The sequence below is a fragment of the Colletotrichum acutatum genome (genome assembly GCF_030867785.1).
Source record: "Colletotrichum acutatum strain CBS 112980 chromosome Unknown BDZ83scaffold_302, whole genome shotgun sequence".
NCBI lineage: Eukaryota > Fungi > Ascomycota > Sordariomycetes > Glomerellales > Glomerellaceae > Colletotrichum > Colletotrichum acutatum.
In genome coordinates, this window is record NW_026849296.1 from 1 (window position 1) to 15727 (window position 15727).

At 52.4% G+C, this 15727-nt stretch overlaps 7 protein-coding genes across 7 annotated transcripts; 4 read left to right on the top strand and 3 right to left on the bottom strand.

The window, feature by feature from the left end:
* Positions 1 to 321: 321 nt before the first annotated feature.
* On the top strand, positions 322 to 1385 carry BDZ83DRAFT_746001 (elongation factor 1-gamma; the record flags this gene model as incomplete). The annotated part of the gene is made up of 4 exons (XM_060513201.1): positions 322 to 398; positions 465 to 625; positions 681 to 979; positions 1085 to 1385. 4 exons carry the CDS (start codon positions 322 to 324, stop codon positions 1217 to 1219), a joined length of 672 nt encoding a protein of 223 aa, XP_060357177.1. The 3' UTR covers positions 1220 to 1385.
* A 252-nt stretch (positions 1386 to 1637) lies between these two features.
* Positions 1638 to 4342, top strand: BDZ83DRAFT_798253 (fungal-specific transcription factor domain-containing protein; the record flags this gene model as incomplete). The annotated part of the gene is made up of 8 exons (XM_060515924.1): positions 1638 to 1794; positions 1864 to 1891; positions 1947 to 2010; positions 2108 to 2326; positions 2379 to 2592; positions 2646 to 3651; positions 3702 to 3775; positions 3836 to 4342. Exons 1-8 carry the CDS (start codon positions 1732 to 1734, stop codon positions 4340 to 4342), a joined length of 2175 nt encoding a protein of 724 aa, XP_060357178.1. The 5' UTR covers positions 1638 to 1731.
* Positions 4343 to 4849: 507 nt separating this feature from the next.
* BDZ83DRAFT_595546 (gibberellin 2-oxidase) lies at positions 4850 to 6369 on the bottom strand (the record flags this gene model as incomplete). Its single annotated transcript, XM_060506805.1, has 7 exons — positions 4850 to 5199; positions 5258 to 5433; positions 5492 to 5565; positions 5617 to 5803; positions 5857 to 5974; positions 6028 to 6240; positions 6309 to 6369. 7 exons carry the CDS (start codon positions 6367 to 6369, stop codon positions 4850 to 4852), a joined length of 1179 nt encoding a protein of 392 aa, XP_060357179.1.
* Positions 6370 to 7035: 666 nt separating this feature from the next.
* On the bottom strand, positions 7036 to 9358 carry BDZ83DRAFT_725173 (uncharacterized protein; the record flags this gene model as incomplete). Its single annotated transcript, XM_060512723.1, has 5 exons — positions 7036 to 7462; positions 7522 to 8107; positions 8162 to 8589; positions 8636 to 9151; positions 9285 to 9358. The coding sequence occupies 5 exons, from the start codon at positions 9356 to 9358 to the stop codon at positions 7036 to 7038; spliced, it is 2031 nt and encodes a 676-aa protein (XP_060357180.1).
* Positions 9359 to 9552: 194 nt separating this feature from the next.
* BDZ83DRAFT_645197 (uncharacterized protein) lies at positions 9553 to 11089 on the top strand. The gene is given in 4 exon segments (XM_060509824.1): positions 9553 to 10100; positions 10152 to 10314; positions 10329 to 10927; positions 10979 to 11089. 4 exon segments carry the CDS (start codon positions 9834 to 9836, stop codon positions 11015 to 11017), a joined length of 1068 nt encoding a protein of 355 aa, XP_060357181.1. The 5' UTR covers positions 9553 to 9833; the 3' UTR covers positions 11018 to 11089.
* A 781-nt stretch (positions 11090 to 11870) lies between these two features.
* BDZ83DRAFT_595552 (general substrate transporter) lies at positions 11871 to 13895 on the top strand (the record flags this gene model as incomplete). Its single annotated transcript, XM_060506806.1, has 8 exons — positions 11871 to 11963; positions 12024 to 12100; positions 12162 to 12386; positions 12451 to 12580; positions 12647 to 12717; positions 12768 to 13260; positions 13325 to 13685; positions 13741 to 13895. The coding sequence occupies 8 exons, from the start codon at positions 11871 to 11873 to the stop codon at positions 13893 to 13895; spliced, it is 1605 nt and encodes a 534-aa protein (XP_060357182.1).
* BDZ83DRAFT_253671 (glutathione S-transferase) lies at positions 13848 to 14907 on the bottom strand. The gene is made up of 2 exons (XM_060501947.1): positions 14753 to 14907; positions 13848 to 14700 (listed from the first exon to the last, which is right to left on the bottom strand). Exon 2 carries the CDS (start codon positions 14663 to 14665, stop codon positions 13985 to 13987), a length of 681 nt encoding a protein of 226 aa, XP_060357183.1. The 5' UTR covers positions 14666 to 14700; positions 14753 to 14907; the 3' UTR covers positions 13848 to 13984.
* Positions 14908 to 15727: the final 820 nt, after the last annotated feature.

The following is a 15727-nucleotide window of genomic DNA, read 5'->3' on the forward strand; positions in this document are numbered from 1 at the left end:
GGTTTTTGGTGGGTGCGATGAGCGACCGTGCTACCCCAAGGTGTGCTCCACATGGAGAAGGGGTCTTTCGAATTGAGCTCCACGTCGCGATGGCTATGACAGACACTGATATCGTGGAGTTGAGAATGTGGTATCAGCCGCAGCTTGCGTGATAAACAATGGAGATGGACTCGGTCAACTTGCCGCGTTGCAAGTTGTTGGGTTTATTAGCCAGAGGCCGAACTGGAATTCGCTTGTTCGACACCGTTGTCGTCATTCTGAACTCTGCTCTCGCACCATCATTCTTCTGTCACAAGTACTGCAAAGGCTTAATCTTGCAACATGTCTTTTGGAAAGCTTTACTGGTACCCCAAGGCGCCTCGCGCCACCCAGTGTCTCTACATCGCAGAGTACAACAAGTGAGTCTTTGACGCAAAATCAGCCAGACTCATGGGCGCAGATGCTTACCAAGATGTCACTATCAGGCTCGATATTGAGTTTGTCGAGGCATGGCCGATCAAAGTGGACGCTAGCAAGGGCGGTGTTGGCGAAGATTACCTCTCAAAGTTCCCTCCGGGCAAGGTGCCTGCCCTCGAGCGCCCCAACGGCTTCACATTGTTCGAGTGCATTCCAGTTTCCATCTACCGTAAGCATATAATTCTGGACCGCTGCTTTATCTGTTGGCTAACAATACGTGCCAGTCGCAAAGCAGGACCCCAAGACCAGATTGCTCGGCTCCACCCTCGAAGAGGAGGCCACGATCCTGAAGTGGGCCTCATTTGCGAACAGCGAGCTTCTGCCTCCCATCATGGCGTGGATTAACCCGGTCATCGGCAAGGCGCCTTCATCACCAGAGATTCTCGCTGCGGCCGAGAAGAATAGCGAGGGCATGGTCAGTGTGGTGGAGAAGGCGTTGACGGGCAAGAAGTTCCTTGTTGGCGACGAGCTCACGATAGCCGATCTATTCATGATTGCTGCCATTGCTAGAGGATACCAGTTTGTAAGTGCCCGACCTTGGTTGCATGGAGGAGATTCTCGGAGAACCACCGTCCTTCGTCCGACTTCGGAGAGTGTCACTTTTTAATGCTAACCAACGATTTCGCAGGTGTTTGCCAAGGAGTGGACAGAAAAGCACCCCGCTATTCACGCGTGGTACTGGCGCATCAAGAGCGATGACATCTGGAAGAAGATTGACGGCGAGCCGTACGTGCTGGACGTGCCCGGAGGCAAGCCGATCTGAAGGTGGACAAAACGCACCAGACATGACAAACTGTGGAGAGTCAAGCATGGCAATCAACGCGATATCCGAGGGGCAGCGAGGGGCAGAGGAAAATAGAAAGACGCGTCTGAAGGGGGGCCCGGAGCTGGTGAAGCGGGGAGTTCTCCGCTTCCGAGAAATAGCGGGGCCGATTATCGATGCCCGAATCGCCAATTGAGGTGATATGATTGGCTGCGTGAAGACGGATAGAAGCGAGTTTGACTTAGCTAATCAAATTGTCCACTTGAGCGACGTACCTTTTCCGTCACGTGGGTGGACAAGCTTGACCCAATCGAGAAATCCGTATCTTATCTGCTTATCCGTCGCCGGCGGCGTCCACTCGGTACGTACCTCCGAGGGGTCCTCGTCCACTTCCATTCCGTGAAGTTCCCCTCGGTGCCGTCCTCCTCCCCCAGACTTTCGCAAGAAACCCATGGCGATGTGCACGTTCGCATTCTTCAACATCAAAGCACGATACTTTCTTCGTTTTTACGATGGATGAAAGTCTTCCTCGTCCTTTCAAGTGCGCCACATGCAAGAAGGGGTTTACTCGTCAGGTACCTTGCCATCCTCTGACATCGTGCTCTGCTGCTAGTCGTCACTAACACGACAGCTACGTCACGTAGGAGAATCTCAAGCGCCATGTGAATACACGTGAGCCAATGTCTTCTTGTGCCGAAATCCAGAGAAATAGCTGACATCCGCCAAGATCACAGAGGCAGAAATGCGCCGTGTTTTCCATGCAACCAGTGCAGCGCACGCTTTGCGCGAAGGTACGACTTAGCCATCGCGATGCTGCCCGGCTTCGTCACTGAACGCCTAGTACATCTGGCAGCATACTGCACCGGTCGTTGCTGACAACAATTAAAGTGATCTGAGGAAACGACATGTAGAGAACTGTCATGTATCCTCCCAAGCTTCACCACCAAAGACAGCACCTCCTCCTCCAGCCATTAATACACAACATATCGCTTCACCCAGCACAACAGCTTGGATGGATGTCTTATTGACACACCCACCACCAGCTCAGACTGAAGTAGCAGAGCCAATACAGCACCACAATCAGACCTATGAGCCTCCATCTTCGGCGTAAGTTTGTGGGCACCTCAAGCTTCGCCTAGCACTAACACTACACCTACAGAATATCCAGCGAGATTCGATGCGTCGAGGCTTTCTTTGATGGATTTCATCGCAACTTCCCTATTCTTCACGAAGGATCATTTCATATCGTATCGACACAAGTTCCTCTGTTAAATGTAATCACCGCTGTCGGAAGCCTCTACTGCGAGTCTCCGTTCGACGAGGCCGCTCGGAAGGCCGTGTTCGAGTCTACTCTATCTGCACTACAACAATATGTTAGTATGCAAGACTGTTGTTACCCTCTAAACTGGGCTGACAGAATGCACAGGTTGAGCAGAACCGATCACGATACCAAGAAATTTGGGTCCTCCAAACCTTTCTCCTCCTTGAATTCCTCGGCATTTACGGCGGCAACGACACTAGTTTCCTCAAAGCTCAGCGCATTCACCGTGACCTAATAGATGCGATAAGGCTCCTCCAAATGTCTCAGGACAGCTCATTAGAGTCTCTGTCTACCAACTCTGGCGAGGACAGTGGGTATGGCGAGGAAGGCGACGAAGACGATATCAACGAACCAGTCAGCGCCGAAGCCCTCAGCGAGCAATGGCAAGGCTTTATCAAAAAGGAATCAAAGAAACGCTGCGTCTACATGCTCTACCTTCTCGATTCACAACTCGCCATCCTCTGCAACCTCAGACCCATGCTCTCTTCGCTCGAGATCAAGTACGATTTGCCATGCTGCGAGGACATCTGGCTCGCCCGCTCCGACAGAGATTGGTACGAGCGCCGCCGGCAACGATTCAAATCCTTTGACGAGCCCGACGACAATGCCTACTCACACGAGACACCTCCATCGCAAGGATTCTTCTACGAAGCCTCGCAGACGCTCCTGCATTCCGGACGCGGCGACGACAAGGACAATAGCGGAGGCAAACGGCAGCCCAAGAAACTCAGGCTCCTCTGGGCTTCGCCTTTTGCCGCCGTCATCCTCGTCACTCAGCTCCAGATGATGGCTCGCGAACTGACGCACGCTAGTTGTCTACTGGAACGGCCCAAGGCACAGCGCCGAGCGCTTTCCATCTTGACGGACAAGCAGCACGCGCAAATATCGCAGGCCCTGAAAGGTATCGCGGAGTTGGTACCGCGTAACCAGAAGCCGGTGTTCAGTTTCTTTGACTTTGGACGCATGGACGTTCTTCCAGATGGTTCGGATCAGACTCCACTGTGGCACACGTTCTGGATACTATGGTACTACACCTCCATCACTCTATCGCACCCTGACTCGCTATTGGTGAGCGGTGTTGTTGAGTCTAATCTCCCTCTGGCAATAGCTAGTAAGTGTCACATCTGCTCTTATTCCACGATTGTAACTAATTTTCGGTAGCTGCCGGCCACCTTGCAACACCACGGTCCAAAGACAAGCGAGACATCTACGAAGACCGGGATGTCTTCAGAATAGTAGGAAACGCCGTTCCCATTCTTCCTCCCGCGTTTTTACTGACAATAGTTCCCCTGCAGCTCAACGATCTCGAAATGGCCCTCGATCTGTTGAATCCGATCAAGTCCACCGCTCCGCCTTCTCTCGAAAACCCTTTTATAACCCTCCTCGGCTTCAAGATCTGCCTTGTGGGCTGGCGCCTCGTGCGTCTCACCATGCCCGCAGCTCAGCGCAGCAGCGTCACCGATATGCATGGGCCTGGAGGCATGGGCATGGGACTAGGCATGGGAACGGGAATGGGAAACAATACCAACAGCCGCTCCAACCCCAGCCGCTTTGTTCTGGATGCCATCATGGCCTGTGTCGGGAATGCCGGAGACGAAGATGTCGAAAATGCCGCGGCTGCGCTGGCTATGCTGGATGATAGGCCTGTTGACCTTGCACGGAGCGAGGTGCGGTTCCTGGAATGGATCGTTGCCAATTTTAATAAGCGGACGACTTGGCCGGTTGGAAAGTGGGTGGCTACGGTTATGGGGGAGAGCCTTTCCAAGGCGAAGGAGGCGTATGCAGCACCACATAGTGAATGAAGTAATGATTCCATGCAGTCAAAGTTCTACTACCCTCAGAAACTGAAAGGACTTCGGCTCCGATCAGTTTTGCTTGGCCATTTCGATTCTCAGCATGGAATACGGCGTGAGGAAGGCGACTTCGTGTAAGTACCCGCCAGCCTATCTGAAGCAGACATACCTGTCCCTCCGAGGACCAGACTGCTGATTCAGAGAGGTCTCTTGGTATTGGAAAGAGTAACAGTCTTCATTTCCTCTCATGTATTCATGTTTGTAATATGCTCGACTTGCAAACATGCCGAGGGAAGAAGTAATTTGAGTGCGGAACCTTCAGGCTTTAGGTTACAGACAACAGTCAGCGTAACCTTGCATAGCATCATTCAAAAACTGCATCACACGAGATCCTAGAGTTTTGGATAGTGATTATTTCATTTCAATTCAGTGCAAGAATGTGCGCCAATCCAGATACAAACAAAACTCAAGACAGCATACACCCCATCTCTCAACAACAACGCTCTACATCCTCCTTCAGGCGGTGCCAGTCTTGACAGTAGGCAAGCTATACTGCAGACGCGGCACATTATCAAACTTTCCAAGCGACTTGTGGCCCTCGGGATCGGTGTACTCGCCATCAAAGGGGTCCTGGTGAACACCCTCCTCACGAGGGCGGTCAATGTCAAAGTCGTACCGCTTCCATCCGTGCTTTCTCGCGTCGAGATAGTCGGCCATACAGAAGACGCGCTCGTCAATGGGCTTGTCGGTGCCCATGCGCTGAAGGAGGGGTGAGTCCTCAATGGGGACGAGCTCGCGCTCGTCGGCGGGGCGGGAGAAGTAGATTACGCCGATGCGGCGGAGGTGGCGCTGGTCCATGGGCGGCTCTGTTTGCTTGCATTAGATTTGGACATCTCACTTTTCGAATAAGATATGTTTGCTTACGGATGACTCTGTGGATTGTCGCCTTGAAGAGGCCGCCAGTGAGACGCTCGAGGGCCTCACCAAAGTTGACGACGATTCCGTGGGGGACGTGACGGACGTGACGGTATCTGCCAGTCTCGTGGCATAGAACCTGTAGCGCCGCGACTGGTTGGGAGAAAAGGAATGTCCAAGTGCCCCTAGATATTGAATTAGAGATGATTTGCATCAGTTGGTTGAACATGGGGCATAGCTAACCAGTCGGTGTGTCCAGCAAGGAAAATGTCACGGTACTTTTCACTTTCCTCCTTTGATCTGGGTTCGCACATCATCTAACAATCGTCAGCACCAGTAACATGAGACCCAGGGAAAGGTTAACTCACATATCTCAGATATTCAGTCTTGGATCCACCGGGGGCGTGTGTGGAGAGGACCTTCTCCTCGGGAACTTCGAGGACCATGGAGACAAGCTTGAGCAGCTTCACCAAGATGTTGGTTCGAATGTAGCTCATAACCTCGTACGTCTCATCCATGAACGGACGAATGATCTCGGGGTGGGGGCGGTCCTTGCTGGTGATGGGTCAGTACACAGTCTAGCTTCTCGACGTGCAGTCATTACTTACGGATCATGGACAAGCATGTTGTAGTGGTCTAGGGCCTTGGGGAAGCCACCCTTGTGTCCAAGGGGTCCTGCAGGCTTGTATCCGGCATAAAGTCCACGAGCATCCTCTTCGGGAGTTACTGTAATGAGGTTAGCATGGTTCTTTCGGGGACGGCAGTGGTGTAGTATGAACCTTCGTAGGGGGCCTTCTCTTCAGGCTTGAGTGTCATCGCCGCATTGGCGATGCGCATTTGGCGTTCGTAGGTCTCATTCGAGATGCCGTGGTTTGTCAGGTAAAGGAAGCCATAGCCAGTAGCGGCCTCGTAGAGGTCTTTGGCGAGCTGTTGGCGGCCCTCGGGAGTATCAAATTTTGAGAGATCGATGTTGACAAGGTCAACGTAGTCGACTACGCCAGGGCAACTCAGCTCATGCTCTTGTGTGCATTGGTGGGTTAAAGGTGTCGGCGCAACTTACGGTCCTCTTGTGTTGGCGGGGGCGGGCTGTACGGCGGCAGCTGGTTGATGTCGGCGACCATGTTGGGCAATGTTAAGAATGTATCAAGGTTATGCAAAACGTTGTAGGAAATGAGATCGATGCTTTTGGGTCTTTGTGTTTTTGTTTGCTGGATGTTGTTCTTGTTGGATTGTACTTGTGCTAAACTTAGTTGAACTTTGGGCTATTATATGATCTCAACTCTTGTTTCTGTCTCCCGCGAAAACCAAACGTTGACAATGATGTTTACAGTAGGAAATATTACGAAGGAGTCGGGAGGACGTGCAATGATGCTCCGCGGGACGTCCGTCCACAGACACCACCCTCCATGTCCTCGGACTCGATGCTCAACCAGACGTGGAGCTTGTGGCGGCATTGACAATCCTGGCTGACGGGTCATTACAACCAGGACAAGTTCAAGAGGAGCTGCCTCAGAGTTTGCCGATCACTTGCAGAAGCTCCGTCCGCATCGCTCGCGGTTTACGAGGCAGTGGAGGAAGTGGACGTGGAGCTCCTCCCACGTAGGGCGGGGAAGAGGAGCTCCACGCAGGGATTCAACGCGGCGTCGGAATAGGTAGTGATGCATCACACGACTCAGTCGATAGAGGCAACTGATAGACTGTCATGCAACATATTCATTGCCTCGGGTGCCTTTCGTGGCCCGGGATTTGTCGTCGACTTCCTGGAGTAGACCCAAGGTAACATACTTTCAGTACATCGACTGGTCCCACGGAAACGCTGCGGGCATGGAGAACAGCCCTTCAACCGACTCAATCCAATCCAAGGGTTGGAGACCGATCTCGTCAAAGGATGGGAGATGGCTTGTGTCATCATCGTTCTCATCATCATCGTCATCGACTTGATTGAAGGCGTTTACATCACCAACCTCATCGGATTGCACCCTTTCCTCAGAGCCGCGACTTCCGGTGGCATCACCTCTGGCTCCTCCTTTATGAAACCACAAGCCATTGAGAAGCTTCGCGTACTTGGATGCAATGTGGTCGGTATCGGTCGCTGCAGTTTCTAGAACACCTACGAATCGCCGCATCAGGCTGGCAGTCTGGGCGTGCTTCCCAGACGAGATCGCGCCGGCGGCATGGGCTTTGTAGAGAAACACGGCTGAGTGGATCTCATATCTGATCTCACAAGTCAATTTCGGCCTTGGAGCTGAAGAGGCTGGCGGTTCTGCACTTACAGGTAAAACCGAGCTGGCATGTATCGCAAGTATCTCTCGGGATCAACGTCTTCAATTGCAATCCTGAGCAGTGCCTCTGCAGCATCAACAGCCTCATAAACCATTCGTGCATCCGGGCTTGCCATGGCAGAGTGGGGGAAACACGAGACTCTCGCCACGTCCGTTCCAGACAACGATGCTCTGTACAGAACAGCCTGAAAAGCAAACGCGTTCACGTAGAGACGTAGGTACTTTTCCATCATTCTTAAACAGCACTTGAGGTGGGAGGGAGCCGTCAATGGAGTCCATACCATATCCCATGCAACAATAGCGCGACTAGCATCATCAATGTACTTAGTGTAGTCCCCACGAACCATGAGTTCAGCAGTCCGTTGCTTGGAAGCAAATAGGATGTCATGGGCGTTACCGAAGAGAGTAGTCAGCTCAACCTGCGCTTGAAGCAAGGACGCAAAGTCATCTCCGGAAGCATATCGAGGCTGGAGGGAGGGGAAGTCCTCCGCGGTGAACCGAGCTGACAACGCAGGGCCACGGGACCAGAAAGCCTGACCCATGCGGATAGATATCTGTCGGTCGGATAGGTAGGTAACTGAACGAAAGCTTGTAAGCAGAGCGTCTCTGGTCTCGCAAGGTGAGTACTTACACGTCCAGGCAAGTCGCCTTCTAAGCATCGCGGGGTCAGCCTCTTTGTCTGCCCGAAAGGAGCTTTCTTCCAACCGTAGCAGGTACGCAAGTCGGACGCCCAAGCCGACTATGGACCAAGCAGCCCCTTCGCCTCCATCATCATTCTGCCCGAGAGTGAGGGGTGTCCACTCTCCCAGCAGTAAGAGACCCTCGACGCAGCCGACACTTCGGATCGTGGACATTCCTAGCACAACATCGAGAATCAGGTGTCGCATATGGGCCCAAATTGACTGGTGTAGCTCTGCCAGATCCGATCGGTCCCGCGAAGCCACTACTAGGGCGGCTGTGAGGAGAAAGGACTCGTGTTTTATCGTCTCGTGAAGGAATTGAGGGAGGAGAACGTTGGCTGGCACTATCGGGAAGTAGGGATGGTAATTGATGGCATAGCTATACACGTCAGCGACGCCAATCAATCCAGGCAACATGAACTTGCTGTTGTAAGAGATGGTGTAGAAGAGGAGCATCCAAAGCGCCATTCTTGACTGGGGGATACTCCCCAATGTCTCGCTCGATAGTTGCTGGGTTTACTGGAGAGCCGAATGGTAACAATGGATCTTGCCGAGTCTGTTGAACTGGTGAAAGTATTGACCCTAGAGCTGAAGATGCGTCGCCGGGAGTCAAGTCAGTGGGGTTGTCTAAGGTAGGCCCATCGACATCTTCGTCCTCGGCTGCTCGAGCGAGTATGAGGAGCGCATCTGAGGGGTTCTGAAGGGATCGATGCAATGGCTCTTCTCTGGCTCTCGGTGTTTCTGCCACGGATTCTGGAGCCGCGAAGGAGGTTGTTGGAGTCGTTGCCGTTACGGGTTGAATATCACTGTCTCGTCGTTGTCTTTTGCTGCCCCGGTACTGTGAGAAGTCGCCCCCTCGCCGAGAGCCAGCAAGTGAGCATTCGGCTCCCTCACGGACGCATTTCGCGCATGGCGGCTTGCCATTCTCTCCAATGCTATTTCTTGGTTCTTATTAGCCCAAGACAAGCGCGAAAGGAGACCAAAGTTGGGCTTGAATAAGGTTCTAGGGAATGATGCTCTCTTGGGATGGCTCATGCAAGACGCGTTGTTACTACTGCAAGGAAAATGACCCACAAGTCGCACCGCGTCTTCCGAGCGCGGCATCTCACGCATGCTCGGTACTGCCTGACTCCGGTGGCCTTCGTCATGATTAAGGTCCCGTCCGGGGAAGAGATGGGGTGACAGATGTGAGATCCTAGGGTTGCTCGTACGAGGGCTGCGGGGGCCCAGAGACGGTTTTAGACGGCCGATGACCGGCTATAGACGACTATGGATGGCGGGGTCATAATGTGGCACGCGGGGTACGGCAATAGACGGCGACGGTCCTATACCACCACCATTTCAATGTCACTCTTCGTTAACTTGCAGACGCGTGAGGGGTTAACGGAATCAACCAAAGTCGGAACAGAAGATGAGTGGCAATTATGAGCCGCTGCTCCAATTGGGGTGTCGAAGAGTTGTCTACTATAAAGAACAGCATGGATCCAAGTCGAGGCATCCTCCGACCCTTGTTCGACTTGGTTGCTCTGTAATCTGCCTAGTTTGAAAGATCGTAGAAGCTTTCACGACGACAACTCTTAGAATCTACGAATCCCTTACATTCACTCATTCCTTGCTGTAGTTATGGCTCCCGGGATCCTTCAGTCCGAATCTCCAACCTTGGTCCCAGCGACCCTGCCTCAGGAGAAGCTGAAGCCAAGCAAGAATGCACCCGCCAACTCTACAGAAGATATCTACGGCAACTATTCTCCTGCCAATCCAGAGACCCTCAGTCTTGAGTCCAACTTTGGCCCTATGGACCCCACGACTATCGGCTATCTTCAACCGACCACTGCCGATACCCCAATTGAAATAATGCGAGAACGCTTCGAACGTGATGGGTACCTTTTTGTGAGCTATGACGGCGTTGATAGTCAGTTTAGTCTTGCTGACAACGACTAGATCAAGAACCTTCTTCCCCACGAACCTGTCCTCGAATGCCGCCGAGCCTACTTCAACCACATGAGCCCAAGCGGCCTCCTTGAGCCAGGCAGCGAGCCAGTCAACGGCACATTCTCAGGAAAGGACACTCGCAAATACCTCCCCCCGGAAATCTCCGTCGTCTGTTCGGGTTGAAAGATGACGCCGAGAGCGACAAGTACGCCGAGCTCATGGTCACTGCGCATGAAGCCGACTTTTACGTCAACTTCTGCAAGTTCCCAGAGCTCCGCGAGTTCGTCAGTCACTTCACCGGCTGGCCATCCCCGCACATGCTCCAACGGACGATGCTTCGCGCATTCGTCCCCAACAGTGAGCTTACGCCCGTACATTTTGATCAAATGTATCTCCGAGCGGGGCCGCCAACGAGCTTGACCGCTTGGGTTCCTATCGGTCCCGTGTCCCTCGAAGGAGGCGGCTTGATGTACCTCCAAGGGTCGACAGACATTGGTATGAAGACTGAAGATGACTTTGCTGCGCATTCCCACAACCTTACCGACGAGGAGAGAGTGAGCGCCTTCAATAAGAACATGAATGACGGCGGTTTCCTCAGTAGGGACACGGTGTCTTATGGGAAGGAGACGAAGAGGAAATGGCTAATTGCCGAGTATGAGACTGGAGATGTCATCTTTCACAACCCTTACATGGTGCATGCAAGCTGCAAGAATAAGGACCCTGACTCGAGGATCCGTCTGGCCACAGATCTGCGATTCGTTGATCCCGAGAAACCTTATGACAGGGTGAGCATCTTAACCCCCTCCGTGATCGCGAGCGCGACTAACACACCACAGCGCTGGATGAAGGTATATAAGCCACTTGATGGATTGTAAACATTGAATTTGGAGGAGAGTCCTGTGTCAAGCTCACATCATGTAAATTACTTTCGGGTACCGCTTTCAAACATAATAATTTGACATTACCCTTGCGATTGAATACTCTGAGATTCTTTATGTGCTCAAGCCGATACTTCCCCCGCCGCGAAAGAAATACGGTCGGCAAAACGTGTGTTTTGTTGTACTCTTCTGGAAAAAAGATAACCTCAACAAGTAATCATCGTGACTTTTTCCTGGACTGCGATCGAAGCATGTATGACCAGTATTACCTGATACTTGGGTCACTATGCGATGCCTTGCTAGCATCGCCAGCGTGCCTCAGCCCTGGGACCAAGTTTCCCAAGCCGCTCAGTTAGTCCTACACCAAGACATGCTCCGCACAGGAGAACGCCAAGCGAGTTCTTCCAAGTCGTCCCCGCGTGGCACGCCACCTCCATCTACAGCCGACGCTAAGTGTCCCGGTCCTCAACTAGACTCTGACTCGCTGTAGGCGCCAACACCCGATGTGTCTTTGGAGCTTATAGGACGTGACTCCCTGCCTCCCTGCAATTCCTTCCCCAGTACCCCGGAAATCCGGGGTTGCGGGGTGAATGGCTGGGGTAACTGATGCGTGCAGTAGGGTGCGCTGCTTCGGATTTTGCCCCGATGTCCATGCCATTGATCTCCGTCTATTGCCGTGGACGTCGAGTGTGAGTGTTGACATGGCAGGATGCGAATACGCAGTGTGAAGAGTTTCGAAGTACTTATTCAGGCCATCCGAACATGATTCTTCGCAGTGAATGAGACGAAACATACAGCAGCCGGGCTTTAAGATTGGCAACTGCATCTTTAGATCGGAAGCACGACCACTATGGGCCTCTTACAGAAGATTGTTCGCAATGAAGCGACGAGGAACGACCCTCCCGAGATATACAATGCCCGGGTCATTCTCATCAGCTTAGTGGTAAGTTGCGTCTCCTCAACGGCCGAAGGACGGCAAGGCACTCACAGAGGTCACCTATAGGCTTGCGGCGGTGCCCTCCTATTCGGTATGGATATGGGTATTATCGGAGGTGTCTTGACCATGGACACATTCAAGAAGTGAGTCACTTGTGGTCCCTGCAGTATTCGACTCCTTCTTATTAATGCCGCGTCCTCTTAGGCAATATGGCCTCGAGAATCAGCCCAAGACCGTCTTGGCAAACCTTGAGTCCAACATCGTCTCCGTCATCCAAGCCGGAGCGTTTGCGGGAGCCTTGTTCTCGACATGGCTCGCCAACAGAGTTGGTCGACGATTCTCTCTCATCATCGCTTCGATACTCGTCTTCATCGGTGTGGCACTTCAAGCCGCCGCTAGTGGTCATATCGAAGCCATGTACGTAGGCAGGTAAGTAGACGACTTATAGCCCCACGTAGGAATCACGATGAGGGCGAGCTAACTCATGTAATAGACTTGTTGCCGGAATCGCCATTGGAATTGCTTCATCTGTCAACCCGCTTTACGTCTCCGAGAACGCACCGCGAGGTATCAGAGGTCTCCTCACTGGGCTATATCAGCTCAGCATTGTGACCGGGCTGACGGTTAGTCCACCCTTGCCTACGATGCGTATGTAATTAGACCTCGATGCTAATGTGAATGTCGATTAGCTTGCATTCTGGATCAACTATGGCTCGCTCCTCCACATCAAAGGCCATACACAATACATCATTCCACTCTCGTAAGCACCACATCTTGACATGGACAAGTACATCCTCTGACAACCCCCAGACTCCAAGCATTCCCGGCCGTCATCCTCTTCGTCGGCATGCTTCTCGCTAATGAATCTCCCCGTTTCCTTGCCCAGCGATCTCCCGACAAAGCCCTGGCGGTTCTCGCAAAGCTCCGAAATCTACCGGCCGATCATCCATACATCCAACAAGAGATGGAGGGCATCTCCCGGCAACTCGAGGAAGAGAGGGCTCTCTCCCTCAACGCCAACCACTTCACGCTCCTGAAAGAGGCCTTCACTGTCAAGTCCTACCGCAGACGTAGCATGCTGTGCATTACTCTTATGATGTGGAGTAACCTCACAGGTACCAATGCAATGACATACTACTCGAGTCGAATTTTCGCCAGTGTTGGGTTGACGGGATCATCGACTGGACTCTTTGCGACTGGCGTATATGGCATCGTCAAGATGATTGCTTGTACCGTCTTCATTGTCTTCGTCACGGACTCTCTCGGCCGAAGGAAGAGTCTGCTTTGGACCGGGATCGTTCAGGTAAGCCAGAGCACCGAACACAAAAGCCAACATGAAGCAACGTACTGACACGCCACCTTACAAGGGCATCGCTCTCTTCTACGTTGGCTTCTACATCCGCTTCGACCCGCCCATCGCCGGCGAGCCCGTCACCGCCCCGGGTTACGTCGCTCTGGTAGCTATCTACATCTTTGCTGCCACGTACCAGTTCGGATGGGGCCCTGTCGTATGGACCTACAGCTCCGAGATCCCTCCAGCCCGTCTCCGCGCCGTGATGATGGGGATGGCGACAGCAAGCCAGTGGCTCTTCAATTTTGTTGTCGCTAAAGCCACACCAAGCATGTTTGCCACGCTTGGTGAGGGCGGGTTTGGGACGTACTTTGTTTACGGCACCTTTTGCTTCATCATGGTGGTGTTTGCGTGGTTCTTCGTGCCCGAGACTGCCGGTGAGTTTGGTGATGACTTTGGCTGAGTTGATTATCTCATACTAATATTCTTCAGGCCTTGCGTTGGAGAAGATGGATGAGCTCTTTGAAAATGAATCTTTGAAGGACAAGCTCATCTGGAGAAAGAGGCCCCAACTGAGCTCCAGAGATAGCACGAGTGAGGAAAGAGTGATGGATAAGAAGGATGCAGAGCATGTTGAAGTTGTTTGAGGCGATAGCTGTTCAGAGTACCTTCGTAGCGCAGCTAACACATTGGTATTCCATCATGACGTTGGAACACAATATCGGGGCTCATTCCTTCACTCAAAGACCGGCTTGAGCTCCTCCACTTCCAATACCTTCTGAACACCCGCCAGCTTCTCCACCTTCTTTTGCAAGCGCTCAAAGTTGGGATACTCGCCCAAGTCGGTCATGTACACTGCCGACCGCCGGAAATAATACATATACATATCAACCACCGTCAGGTCGTCACCTACAGCCCACTCTCGTCCCTCCAGCCTGGACTCGATCCTGTCAAAGCACTCCAAGATATGCTCCCAGCCCTTCTCTGCGACCGCCTTGCGAGCCTCCTCTCCATCAGTGAACCGATACGGCCTTGCACACGCCGCGAGACTCGCGCCCAGGAACGTTCCGCTCAGCCAGTTGGTCCACTCATTCACCTTTGCGCGGTCGAAGGCGCTGGAGCCCAGGAACTTTTCGGTTTGCTCGGATGGGGCGATACACGCGATGTAGGTCAGGACGGCCGGGAGCTCCGTGATGACTTCCCCGCTGTCGAGGACGAGGGCTGGGACGTAGCCTGAGGGGTTTATCTTGCAGTAGTCTTCGTGCGTGAAACTGCCGTCTGCGGCTTCGAAGCGTTTGTCGGCGTTGGGTCTCAATTTGACGGTCTTGAAGGGGATGCCGAGGTGGTAGAGGAGTGCGTGGGCTACGAGCGAGCATGAGCCGGGTCTGTAGTAGAGAGTGATCGTTGGGGACGACATGATGAGGGCTCAATTGTGTGATGGAGATATGTGTGCTATCACTTGTGAGTAAGAATGATTCCATCTCGGATGAATTACGACACTTACCAGTTATATAACGTGTATATCAATGATTTACTTGACCGAAGCAGAGCGGAGAATTGCCGCCCTTCGAGCGACAGTCAGCGCGGGGTTGATGTAAATGGACAACCTCATGCTTACGTAGCTACACAAGCTGACGAAAATCCTTGTTAGACTTGACAAGATGCTTGAATGTGATTTGGCAATTCTTTAGAGAGTGATTCTTATCGTCAGAAAAGTGTCCAAACCGGACAGGACGGCAACAGAATGCGACAGTCAGATGGCTGCCTAGAAGAAGGGACTTTCGTACTTGTTCCTTAATTGCGACGTGGAACGTTTTGTCTTCCCTCTTCAAAGTGGCGACAATGAACAAATGAAGAGCCCATCAATTCTAGTCACAAGTTGGGTCGCAGAAGGAAGGGAAAAGACGCATTTTTTTTTCTTGGTGATGGTGATAGCCTCAAAAAGCGCAAGTAAAGTCCTGCGAGAGTGCACAATCTCTATGAGAGCTCATATGAACCTCGGCTTAAATGAAGACCGCAGCCTAGAAGGTCGCGGCTTGGTAAGAAAGACAGATTTGAGCACCCACACTTCGATAGTGAAAAATTGGGATAAGTGACATATCATGGGTTGTAAGTATGTTACTGGGGAAGCTCACGATATGCTAACTGGGTGTTCTGAGAAGACCACTCGATTTTAAGATCAGGTTAGCTCACCGAGAGGCTTACCGGAAGTGTCAATATGCGACCTTGATTGTTGAATATGACGCGGTTATTATGCGATCCAACCGTAGAAGCACATGAGTCCAGCAACGATCTAGATTGGAGTGTTGGCATTCACAACCGGTCACAGTTTGCATGTCGGTAGAGATCTATCGTGGTTGAAGAGTTCAGGGTTCCAACGCTCGCGAGCGAGTACCTCTCGCAAGATCGTGCACTCTCGGCGCGATCATCCGAAAGATCACGTACGCCAACTAGTAAGAATGCTCATCAATGGCGCTGT